Source organism: Pogona vitticeps, chromosome 7 (genome assembly GCF_051106095.1).
Source record: "Pogona vitticeps strain Pit_001003342236 chromosome 7, PviZW2.1, whole genome shotgun sequence".
NCBI lineage: Eukaryota > Metazoa > Chordata > Lepidosauria > Squamata > Agamidae > Pogona > Pogona vitticeps.
This window is the reverse complement of record NC_135789.1, coordinates 31,956,584-31,968,600: the sequence shown is the minus strand read 5'-3', so window position 1 is coordinate 31,968,600 and position 12,017 is coordinate 31,956,584. Positions and strand designations below refer to the sequence as shown.

General features: G+C 52.0%; 2 protein-coding genes across 2 annotated transcripts; one reads left to right on the top strand and one right to left on the bottom strand.

Moving 5' to 3' along the window:
* Positions 1 to 728: 728 nt before the first annotated feature.
* On the bottom strand, positions 729 to 3,895 carry EMC6 (ER membrane protein complex subunit 6). Its single transcript, XM_020809072.3, has 2 exons — positions 3,737 to 3,895; positions 729 to 2,579 (listed from the first exon to the last, which is right to left on the bottom strand). Exon 2 carries the CDS (start codon positions 2,536 to 2,538, stop codon positions 2,206 to 2,208), a length of 333 nt encoding a protein of 110 aa, XP_020664731.1. The 5' UTR covers positions 2,539 to 2,579; positions 3,737 to 3,895; the 3' UTR covers positions 729 to 2,205.
* A 186-nt stretch (positions 3,896 to 4,081) lies between these two features.
* TAX1BP3 (Tax1 binding protein 3) lies at positions 4,082 to 11,414 on the top strand. Its single transcript, XM_072978628.2, has 4 exons — positions 4,082 to 4,223; positions 8,911 to 9,030; positions 9,723 to 9,800; positions 10,032 to 11,414. The coding sequence occupies exons 1-4, from the start codon at positions 4,185 to 4,187 to the stop codon at positions 10,179 to 10,181; spliced, it is 387 nt and encodes a 128-aa protein (XP_072834729.1). The 5' UTR covers positions 4,082 to 4,184; the 3' UTR covers positions 10,182 to 11,414.
* The last annotated feature ends 603 nt before the right edge of the window (positions 11,415 to 12,017 follow it).

Genomic DNA, 12,017 nt, shown 5'->3' with positions numbered 1-12,017 from the left:
CATAGTCAATTTCATTTTAAAGCTACCACTCCCTCTTGTCTATATTCAAAAGGTGGACTCAGATTATCCTGGTTTCTGCCTCCCGCACCTTCTGATGCGGATGTCCTTTTATTGAAGGCAATGCAGGGGGAAGACCTGGGCGGATCCGGTCACTTTAACGAAAGGTGCGCAAGTCTGCTTAGCCAGCGTGAAGGGCAACCCGCAGGCCTTCCACCCCACTGAACCCCCTACCCCTGGCTCCACAGCCAGACTGAAGCCACTGAGCTCTCCAGCCAACAATTGAGGTTCCTAATACTTTACACGCTTTCCTCGTCTTCCTGACTTGTCTCCTTTTGCAACAGCCTGATCTGAGAACCATGATCCTTCTCCCCCCCCCCCCTTGAGTTATGAAGCTCCTTGGGTGGTCTCGGGCCACCCATACCCTCTTTGTCTCTGTCTGGGCCTACCTCGCACGGGTGTTGTTATGAGGAAGGAGGCCACACCTCGGGCTCTTAGGGAGAAGCCGCCCTCCTCCTCGATTTGGGAGCCTCTTGGAGGGACTTCAGTTCCAGATTTCTTGCCCCAGTTGCGATTCCATGAAGGTGTTATCAGTTTATTCAAATGATTTCTCCATGCGTGTGATTTCACATGCGTGTTTTTGGTGCGTGTATATGTCAGAAGTATGAATTCTAGCTTAACACCCCACACCGGGAAGGGGGAAAAAACACACACCCCACAACTTAAAAGAGTTAGGCTGTATATACAAGATATATATTGTGACCGAGTAACATTAGAAGCATCATTTCCCCTCAATACAAAGAGCAGCAAATCCTGGGGTGGGGAGGGGAATGGAAATGGCAGCTCTACCACAACCCGGTTGTGGAAGGTGTGGTCGCAAAGTGGCTGGTACCACACGCAAGGCCAACAAAATATGGAAATGTAACACCGGGGGGGGGGGGGGAACGTGAAACCTGGCACAGAACACCAAGCCCTCTGGATGGGGCCAGGCGGCAAACGTCCGGGAACCTGGAGAGCGACGAGGGGCTCATCGCCGACGGGTTTGTGCCACCTGTGGTTCTCGTCGCAGAGGGATGACCAGGACAAGGACCCCGGGGAGCCTCAGCGCGGGCTCAGCAGAGGCAGTCAGAGCAACTCGCCAACCACCAAGGGTGGCCTTCACCTCCCTTGACATACCCTGACAGCAAAAACTCTGCGAAGACTGACTTCCCAGAGAGGAGGGACGGCAGAGAACCGTTTGAGGCCTGCGATGACTTCCAAACATCAGCAGTGCGTAGGGGAACCAAGAAATGGGAGGGTCCTTTCACCACTCCTTCCAGGAGAGAATGTATGTGGACCTCTACCAGCATCTACTGATGTTTGCTAAATCATCCTCGTCTTTAATAATAATAAAATATAAAGTGCATTTGGGTGTTAGCTTTTTTTCTACTACAGACCTCTGAAAGCTGGACCGGACACTAAGGATGTACCTCTGTGGGTTATTTTGTTTAAAATGGATGGCTCTGTTTTATTAAATGAAACTTTTCTGTAGCCTTCAGGGCTGTTTCAGGCGTTGGGTGGGAGACTTCCCTTGCTTGCAAGCAGGTCTGGAAGGGTCATTTCTCAAGAGGGCCTCTAGGCTGCTCCAGCAGGTGTTCCCGTCCGGAGGGGCCTGTCATCCTTCAAACAATTAAAGAGAGAAGAGGGGTGGAGTGTGTGGACCCACAGAGAGGTCCTACTGCTCGGAAAGTTGCAGGACGAGTGCAAGTAGGAAGGAAAAGCTAAACCAGCACTGGAAAAATAGGAAATAAAGACTGGTTAGAAAGGAGGTGAACCATAGGATAAAGCAGAAAGGGATTTAAAAGCCTTGAGCCAAGCGAGTACTTCTACTAGGGTGCAATATTGCAGGTTGAAAAACAGGCTAAGAGTGTTGTAAGACCACCTTGGCAGTCTTAGGGAAAAGGGCAGAGGAGCAGGAGGACAAAACAGAAGGCAAACGTCCTCTGGAAGATGGACTGTTTACTCATCAGGCATCATTTCAAAGCTCGGGGATTCACATGGTGTTTGAAGATCAGGATGCTACAGGCTAGTTTTGTGACATAAGTTGTGGACAGGACCAGCTGCAGGGAGACGTCTCGGAAGGATCTGGCCTCAAAGAGGAGGTGATGGTTTTGGCAAGAGTCCTCTTGTCCCGCCCGGAGCGGCCGCCATTGCCGCCTCGTCCCCTTCCTAGTAAACGTGGACCATGCCGTAAAGGAAAGTCCAGAAGAGGATGTAGGTGAACAAGCCCCCGATCAAGCCGCCGGTAAAGAGAGGCCGGCGGGACTTAAAGTACTTGCTCCACCGCCGGCCGGCTTTGAACACCAGCAGCACCGACAGCAGGATGGAGGCCAGGAAGTAGAAGATGAACCCGTGGAGGCCGGTCAAGCCCAGGATCCCGGCCGTGGCCCCCGAGAGAGCCGAGACCGACGTCCGGCAGTAATCCAAAATGGCGGCGTTCCCTCGGACGGCGGCTTCGCTGATGAACTGCGGGCCTTCCCGTTTGGCCGCCACGGTGGCCATGGTTCTCGTCAGGCCTCAGGAGCAGCGTCTCTCACCAGCAGCTGTCGAGGGAAGAAAGGAAATATCTTATTCACTCAGATCTCAACCTCAGGAACAGAGAGATGAATTTACGTGGAACATATGGTGGATCCTCTGCAACCGTGGGGAGGCTGCCACGGGCCTCCCTTAGCGTTGGTTTAATTCTTCGAACGACAAACCAAATAAATTCTCAAATCTGTTATACTTTAGAAAGGACGCTGCGCTAGTAGCAGATTCTAGAACAGAGAGGAGCGGAAAAGGTCACGTAATCACTGTGTCTAACAAGAAACTCTGCACCCAGCCTCCCAAAAAAATTGCTAAGGAGACTGTGATTTATATAATGAAACAATTATGTCACTTGCACAAGCAAAACGGGCCTTGTGTTTTGCGCCTGTAAGAGCTTCTGGCTGCAGTTCACAAGCTGGGCAGGTGAAACAATGGATGTATTTCAGGTACAGGAATTTTAGCAGCTGTCAAGAAATCTGTAGCTTTCTAGATCAAATATAATGCGGCACAACGTACAACAGAACCGGGTGTAAAATTATCACAGTATGGTGTTGGTGGTGGCAGCAGATAAAAAAAAACAAGAGGAGCAAAAAGAGGAATTAAAACATGCCACCATCAAGGCAGAACGCAAAGTAAAGAATAGGATGAAAATATATTCATACAAGAGGAAAGGGGCAAAGGGAGAATCCGGGAGGGAGGAGGCCCCTTTCAGGTGTGTTTGACTACACGTCCCATCACACCCACCCCAGCCAGCACAGGTGCCTGATCCCTTTTTACAAGCACTTTCCTTCCACTTTTTTTTTTAAAGCATTTTTATGCCTGAGCTGCCGCGCGAGGGCTTCCGGGGAGGATGGTGGTCCCAAACAAGGGCGGAAGGGAGACCACCGGCGGACTACAACTCCCACCATCCCTGTCCACGGGCCCAGGTGGCGGGGCTGATGGGAGCTGGAGTCCACCCCCTTGAGAAGCCGACACGCCGTTTTCCCCACCTTTGGACCAAAGAGGGGGCCCTCCCATCGCCCTGCGGTGACGTCAGAGATGCATGACGTCAGAGCCCCTCCCGCGTTATAATGACGACACCCCGCAGCTCCCCAGCGTCTCCCTCCCTCCCTCCCTGGACCCCTTCACCGGCGAAGGGGACCCTCCCGGCCTCGGCCTCGCCCCGGCCCCTCACCTTGGCTCCCCTCTGAAGGGCTTCCCTCTCTCCGGCCGAGCGCACGCTCTCCTCCGCCGGCCCTACCGGAAGCAGGCTGTTGCCGTAGCCGCTGCCATCTTGGAACAGAGGGGACGCCGGGAGCGAGAGGGGCCGCGAAGCCCCGCCTCCTCCTGTGTGTGACGTCACCGCCTTCCCTGCTTTCTCAGCCCAAGAGGAGCCCGGCCACTCCCTCCTCGTCCTCGCGAGGAGAGGGCGGGGCTTTCTGGCCGGCGGGAGGAGGAGCGGCGTGAAGGGTGGCCAATCGACGGGGGAGGCGGGAAGGGGCGGGGCCTGTGGGCGCTGGGCTTTTGTTCCCTCAGAGGGAAAAGCGGCGCCCGAGGGAGCGGGAGCAGAGGGGTCGTCGTCGTCGCCGCCCCTGCCCGGAGGCCCCGCCGGAGAGACCGGACGGGACGAGAGCGCCGCCGCCATGTCGTACATCCCGGGCCAGCCGGTGACGGCCGTGGTGGTGAGTGGCGAGGATGATGGGATGGGGGAGGAAGCGGACCGAGGGATGTTGCCCCTCCCTGGAGACCCGGGCGGGTGGGGGGTGGGGATGCGTGTAGAGGTTGGGGGGCGGACTTGTCGACACGCGTCCCGCTTTTCTCCGCTCCTGTCTAGGTCGGGGTGGACTGACTGACTGACTCTTTTGTGTAAGGACTCGACACACACACACACACACACACACACACACACACACACACTTTGGATGGTTCACTACAGAAAAGACAAATGTCTACACCCCGGGGGTGGGTGGGTGGGGAAGCCCAAGCCTTGTGCTTTAACGCTTCTATCTATCTATTGAATCTATCTGTCTATGATTATGTATAAATCTAAATGCACATGCAGGCATTTATGTGTGTTGTGTAGGAGTGTCCACAGATGGTTGCATTTAGATACGGGTGGGCATTCCTGTGTGGTATTCACACGTCTGTATGTAAATGTATGGACGTGGGTGCCTTTGGGACAATTCGGCCTATAGGCAAAAAAGAAAAAAGGGAGCCCTAAAATAGAGATAGTCTGCCTCCCACCTCCGTCTATTTCTCAGCGCTGGAGTGGAAGAAAAAGTAACTTTTCTAGAAAAACGGGAAGGGCCTAAAGCCCCCTCACACACATACACAGACTAAAGAATGCAAAGGAAGGATTTCGTCAGCCAACTTTAGGCTCAGCAAATGGGCTCGCCTCCTATGTACATAAATATGGGCGTCTGCACATTAAGTGAGATGGGAACTTCCTAAGTCCCATTGAATCTACACATGCGGATATTGATGTACCTTGGAGGAAAATCTGTTTGCTGAGCCCAAAATGGTCTTACAATACCCTTTCTTTGCATTTCTCAGTTGTGGGGTTATTTTAGGCCTCTGCCATTTCTTTGGAAAAGTTACTTTTTCTTCCACACCGGCGCTGAGAAATAGATCTAGCCGGGAGGCAGACTTTTCCCATTTTAGGCCATCTTCTTTTTGTCTGTCAAGCTCCCTTTGTGTAGACTCTTTGTGCGCATGTAAGCAAATGTACATAATAGACAGGCACACATATAAAGCGCACATAGACTCCTGTAGATGCTCCCATCTATGGAGGTATGCAAGACTGATTCACAAATCCATATAGTACCATGGGAGTTTCTTTTGATTTCCGAAGGAGCTTAGATGTATCTCTGATCACACTGACCTCTTTGGAATGAGGTTTTCTAGGATTCACAAATAAAACCCAGGCAGTGGTGTTGAAATCTAGAAAAGAGGGTGTGAAAAGCAAAAGGGAAAAGTTGGGAAAGGCTGTGAGGAAGGATAGGAATGTGAATTCCAGGAAGGATCTTTTTCTTTCTCTCGGATCTTTCTCTCCCTTTCTCTCTTTTAAGGTTGTTAGTTCTTTGTGATTTTTATTGACCAGTTGAAAGGCGATGGTTCTGGGGAGAGAAAGCCCTAAAACAGTGCAATTTGCTCTCTGCTTTTGTTCACGAGTTCTTGCCCTCCTGGCTTTGTAGCAGCAGGAGAGCTGTCGTGTTTCTTTCCTTATGGAATTTGCCCTTCCTATTTCTTTTGGAAGGATTCCTTCCTTCCATTTTTGTCTTTGCAATCCTGCCCCATTTTCTTTGGGGTCTGGGATGTCCTTCCTCTTCTTCTTGTGGGTTCCTTGAGGTGCCTTCAAATATATATTCATTTAGAATGTTTTTACTCCCGACTTTCTCCTTGAAAAGGACCCAAGGCGGCTTATGACAATTGAAAAGCAGTATTTCATGTTTAGAGCAATGAGTACACGATGGCTGTTAACACCATTAAAAGACAATATTTAAAGCTAAGAACAAGGAGTATAACGAGGCACCTTCCATCACTAAAAGGCAATATTAAAACTAGGAATAATATTAAAAGGGAAAAAAGGCCTTCCGAGAAATGGGAGACCCTGAAATGGAAAACACAATAACAGGCCATCTAAAAATCTCACACAGGTAGGTAGATTACTCAGCCTAACACCAAACACAGGCCACAAATCGCTGTGTCTGACATCTAACCACTCACCCAAGTCTCTTGGAGCCAGTGAATGTTTAGTATGCTTTACTTGTGAAATTGGCATTTCATGCCATGTTTCATTTTTCTGATGAAGTGGATGTGTCCATGAAAGCTCGCGTGAAAATATAATCATCTTTACGGTGCCACATGTTTTTGTCTTGTTTCTCGTTTCCTGGGATTTTGACCGACATGCTTACACAGACGGACGCGGCTACCTCTTCTAAAACCGATCTGTTACTGTGCTTCTTGTCTCTCTTTGCTAACCTCTGCCCACTCCTGTCTTCGTGACTCTCTTCCACTTCGAACTCTCCCCCCCGCTCAACCCGCCTACACTTGAGTCTTTTATGTCCTTTCCCAGTTCTGCCTGCCCCACCTTGAAACCTGCCCGGGTTCACCCTCCACAGGCTCGGAGTTCTTTGAATGGCACTCACTGCTCCGTCCACTTTGGGAGAGGCCGGTGATTCAGGGCTGGTTCAGCGAATAGCTCTGGGGGACAAAAAAAAAGAGAAATAAATCTTTCTTTGTGTGCGCGCGAAAGGGATGAGTAAGGGTGGTGTAATCCGCGTATTTCTGTCTAATGCTGGCAGGCCAACCCAGGGATTGCTTGGCTTTTCATGGTATAGCCCCCACAACCTGTTTTTCTTTTCCAGAGAAATGAACTCTGTTCCCTTTTGCTGAGTTCCTCTCGCTGGGAACTTCTCTAGATATCTAACAGATGCAGTTCGAAAATGCAGGAAAGAGATTTAAAGGCCAGCAGGCAGAGAGCAGAAGCATCAGCCATGGAAGGTTCTGGTGTTTGACACAACTTCAGGATATCTAATCAGTGTTGTTAGAAAATGCTAAAGATAGAAGGCCGGTATCAGGACGACCGAGTGGAATTCAGACTGCCCTTCTGCGAAGTATGTGGCTCGTTTCCAGTTAAAGATGAAGAATAACCATGTGCTGTCAAGTCACGTCTGACTTAACGGTGACCCTTTTCAGGGGTTTTCTAAGTCAAGGGTACTCGGGAGTGGTTGACCCTTCCCTTCTTCTGGGGTTGCCCCGGGACTGTTGGGCCGCTTGCCCAGGACCACCCAGGCTGGCTCTCCCCCCCCCTCTGGCTCCCCAGCCAGAGACCTCAACCACTGAGCTGTCCTGAGCAAATTGTATGGAAACGGAATCAGAACTCTTGAGTAACCCGTGTGCCAGCCTGGTGAGAGCTACGTTTTATGCAGTTCAGCGAGAATCCGGTCCGGAGTCAGGATCCCTAGGATGAGGCGGGAAGTCTTTGCCCCCTGAGAGGAGACTTTTTCAACCCTTTCCTCCCACACTTTAGGGTTTCTCAGTCTAAGCGGGTGCAGCCAACTTGCTGGTGGGAAAGGCTCATGGGAGTTGTAGTCCAAGAAACGCAGGGGTCTCTAGCCGTAGTTGGGAGTGAGGCGGGCCGACTGTGGTTCTGAGTGCCTGGCCATCGTCCTGTGCTCTCTGACCTCTCAGCCGTTTCCCGTTTGGGAGGCAGGAGACAACGGCCCCACTTCCTGGGCTCGGAGCGCCAACCGTCCTCGCCCGTGTCCCTCTCGCCTTGTGAAAGCGCGCCTCTCTTCTCCCCATGAGCTCACCGCCCGTTTTAGTCTCTGATTTAAAAAGAAGAATGAAAGAGTGCTTGTTTGTATGAGCTCCATCCCATGGGTCCCTGTATTCAGGCTTGGGCCATCTTGACCTGGAGGGAAGATGAGCTTATACGGAGAGAATGTCCTAGGAGTGGGGGGGGGGAAGGATTTTTGTTTCAGAACCAGAGGCCTGGAGCTCAACTCTTGATGGATTTCAAAGCGATCCTTCATCTCTTCTGTTCATTCTTCTTCTCCTTTCATTTCCCTACTTCCTGTTCTCCCTTTCTAGTTTTTTCTTTCCTGTGTATTACGGCCCTCTGGCAGGGAGTGTTAAAGGGGAAAGGGCTCCTGACCTTTTGGTTCCCTCAAGGCATCTTTTGGATGTTGGTAAGAAAAGGGAGACTGGAATAGAGGGCCTGTTTTTGTCTGGTCCTGCAAAGCGGATGCTATCCTCTTTGGTCTCGGAGGTGGTGGTCCTTGCCTGCCCTCCGCTAGAGTCAAATCAACTGTTCATGGCACCTGGTGGCCCTTCCCATTGGCTCTCCTCTTCTGTGACATCAGGGCAGCTCGGCCAATGGCAACAGAGTCTGAGTTTGGAGGAGTGCCCGCAAGGTGCGGGGAACGGTACTGCTCCTTCTGCCTCTTTCCGGGTAGTTTAGCCGAGTGAAGGAAGGCAAGGAGGGACAGAGCAAGAAAGAGTTCTGTCTAGTGGTGTAGGTTGGGCAGAGTGGGGCCTCCAGAGGCAGTTTGACTGCAGTTCCCAGCATTCCCCATTATAACTGTGCTGGCTGTGGCTGATGGGCACTGTAGTCCATCACTGTCTGGAGGGGCTGCCCTTTGGCCACCCACGTTATGTGATAGCTCATGACCTCTTTTGGAACCCCCCCTCCTCGGTTCTGGGTCTTTTTACGAGTTTCCCAAGGGAAGGCAGGAAGAGGTCACCCTCAGAGTAATCCATGCGTCTCAGCTTCTCTTCTTCCCTTGTCCCGATGGGTCTGTTCTGAGCCTGCACGGAAACCTTTGCTCCCTTTTGTCTCTCTCTTTCTTCCTTCCCACCTTTCAGCAACGAGTGGAAATCCATAAGCTTCGCCAGGGGGACAACCTCATCCTGGGCTTCAGCATCGGAGGCGGCATCGACCAGGATCCCAGCCAGAACCCCTTCTCCGAGGACAAGACCGATAAGGTCAGAGGCCGAGGGCCTGGAGTCGGTTTTCAGCTGAAGCCCCTGAAATTGTGAGAAAGCAAGGGGGAGCGAGAGGCAATGCCTGAATTCTGCGTCTGATTTTGCTTGTGGCAGGCGGTCCCCCCCCCTCTGTTCACAGCTGGCAGGAACCAAGACCCATTAATGATGTCCTTAGGCCAGGCATCACCTGGTGAACTGTGGACTAGTAACTTGTGAAGCTGTTTGGGAGCATGTGGCCCCAAGGCCCAGTGGACGGGATAGCCACAATGCAGCTGCCAGTAGGGCAGTTCAGAGGAGCCAGGAGCTCCCCGTTAGAGGCTGGTTATTTGGGAATTCTTCAGGAGAGGCTCCAGAGACCCGAGCTTTCCCCTCCCTGTCTTTTGCCCTGTCCAGTCAGTTCTTACTGGGTGGGAATGTCGGGTTGTAAAAAGACCGCCGCCTCAAGCCCTTCACTGGTACGGATGCCCAAGCTCTTCAGCCCTGCTGGGGTGTGGGTGGGGGAAGGCCCTGGCAGAGAGGAGAGCCCATAGACCGTGACTTAGGGCAAAGCAGGTTCGCCCAGAAGTTAGCTGCTCCTCCACAACCTCTTGTCTGTCTGTCTCCTAGGTAGCCTACTTTGTGGAGTGAATGAGTTGTGGAGCTTGTGTTCTTGGAAAAAATTGAGAAATCCTTGTCTCCTTTCTCTCCCCCAGGGCATTTATGTCACCCGAGTGACGGAAGGAGGCCCGGCGGAAGTGGCTGGGCTGCAGGTTGGAGACAAAATCATGCAGGCAAGTCTTGAGCCGGGAGTGGCTTGGTCGTGGCTGGATGAGGCGTTGTGTCTTTTCCTCTGCCTCTTGGTCAAGAAGCTAGTGGCGGAGGGCTGGTCCGAAGGAAGCCACCCCCAAATTCAGGGGGGTCGTTTCCCAAGGATTTTGCAGGTGGTCGTAGTGAGGCGGTCCTTAAAACCGATGGTACAAATGCTGTGTCCCTCCTTTAAATCTGTGCTCCGTCGGTTGCAGGTGAACGGGTGGGACATGACCATGGTCACCCACGACCAGGCCCGGAAGCGGCTGACCAAGCGGAACGAGGAGGTGGTCCGGCTCCTGGTGACCCGGCAGTCCCTCCAGAAGGCGGTCCAGCAGTCCATGATGTCCCAGCCGTGCCACTGAACGGGGGCGGGGGCAGCGCCTCGATCGGAGACTTGGCGAGGTGTCTCTGCTGCTCCCCACCCGCTCACCCACCTGCCCAGAAATCCTCTTCTGATGGAAGCTCTAGTGCCTGCGCCTCTAGAGGTGGCACCCCTGCTGTGGGCTCTCCTCCCAGGGACACTGGCATCCAAGCCTTGGCCCCGTGCACACGCGCCCGCCCCCCGATGGCCTTCTCTCATACAAGATCCTCCTGAGAGGGAGCGGAAGCCATCGAGGTTCCTGGTGGTTCCCTCCGATGGCTCCTGTCCAAACTGAGAGCGGTCATTGACAGCTGGCAAGAAGGGGCAACACTATTATCCAGTAGCCAATGTACTCTATTTTTTTTTTAAAAGGTTTCTCTAAATATCTGAGTAAGCACTGTGTGGCTTAGACACCAAAAGCTCTTAAAGCTGTTTTTTTAAAGCACAAGACTGCATTAAGAGGGTGGTGTTTTGTAGATTTTGGGAGGTGTTTCAGACAGCCTGCCTGCCCCGTTTCTGTTTCCAGATCTGAGGTTGGCCAGCAGAGCAGCTCTTTGCCGAGGAGACCCTGGCCAGAGAGTAAAGGGGCCAAAGTCTTTCTGGGCGGAAAGAAGGGCTGCCCTGAATGTAAGGTATACCAAATGATAGGGGAGGGGAGCTGAGGAAGGGGGCCGGCCCTTCTGCCTTGTTTTCTCCCTGACGTCTCTGCCGAAATCCGGTGTTCTTGGGACCATTTTTCAGAGGAATGCCCTCGCTGGCCAGTTCTCATTTTTCAAGTCGATCTTTTTGCCTTTACCAAGTTAGTTTCTGATCTCGGGGATTTATACGGATGACTTCATTCATTGTCCCAGGTCTCTCTTTTTAAAAAAAAATCCTATGTAAATAACCCTTTTCTCTCTGTGAAGTCGGCAACACTAACTTATTTCAGTATCTCACTGCTGCTCTCCCCGGGCGGTCGTGGTGCTCGCCCTCTGCCCGATAGGACTCAAAAGAAGCTGCCCGGCTGCCGAATACCACTAGAGGCCTCTTTTATTACTGTGTTTTTGTACTTCTGATCACAAGGTGGAACTGAAGACGATCTCTTTTGATAAAATTTGCCTTTAAAAAAAAAAAAAATCAAAGCAGTGTGGAGATGCCCAGAGCAGCTTTCCACCTTTGCTTCGTTTCTGTCGTGTGTGTTTCCATACAGCCACTGCCTGGCATTTTGCACACAATAAATTCAAGCTGGACTTTCCATTGGGTATGGATTTTTGTGTGTGCGCTGAGTGCGAGAAGCAGCTCGTGGCAGGAGAGAGCGTTGGCTTTAGGCAGGTTTTGTGTGGGAGGAAAGGGTGCCTCGCTGCTGAAACCTGAGGCTAGATCTTTTTATTTGCTGTCACGGGGGGGGGGAGGAGTGAGGGGGCATCTTTGAAGGAGGGTGAGGAGGCTCTGGGGTGAAATGTGGCAACCCTCCTAGGGGTGGGGGTTACTCCCCTTCCCTTGATGTTGTTTGATGGCTCCCTGGGATAAGCTGTGCACTGGAAAGCTGGAATATTCCTCGTAAAGCCGAGCTCCTAGGAGAAACAGCATGAAGCCAGAATGTGCCATCATCTTGGGGAGCCATCCCTGGGTTTTATCAAGAGGTGCACCCTTGTCGTGGTAAAATGCCTTAAAGCAGCTTAGGAAATGGAGCCGAGGATAAAGTTCTCTGTGTCTGATTGGAGAGCAAGACTCTCTTCCCCTTAAAAAAATAAAAAAATTAAGGGATGGGATTCCTTATGATTGCATTCCCAGCCCCAAAGGTGTAGGCGCCGCCTGGGGGGAAAAAGCAGGCCTCCAGGAGATGGAGGACCAGCGC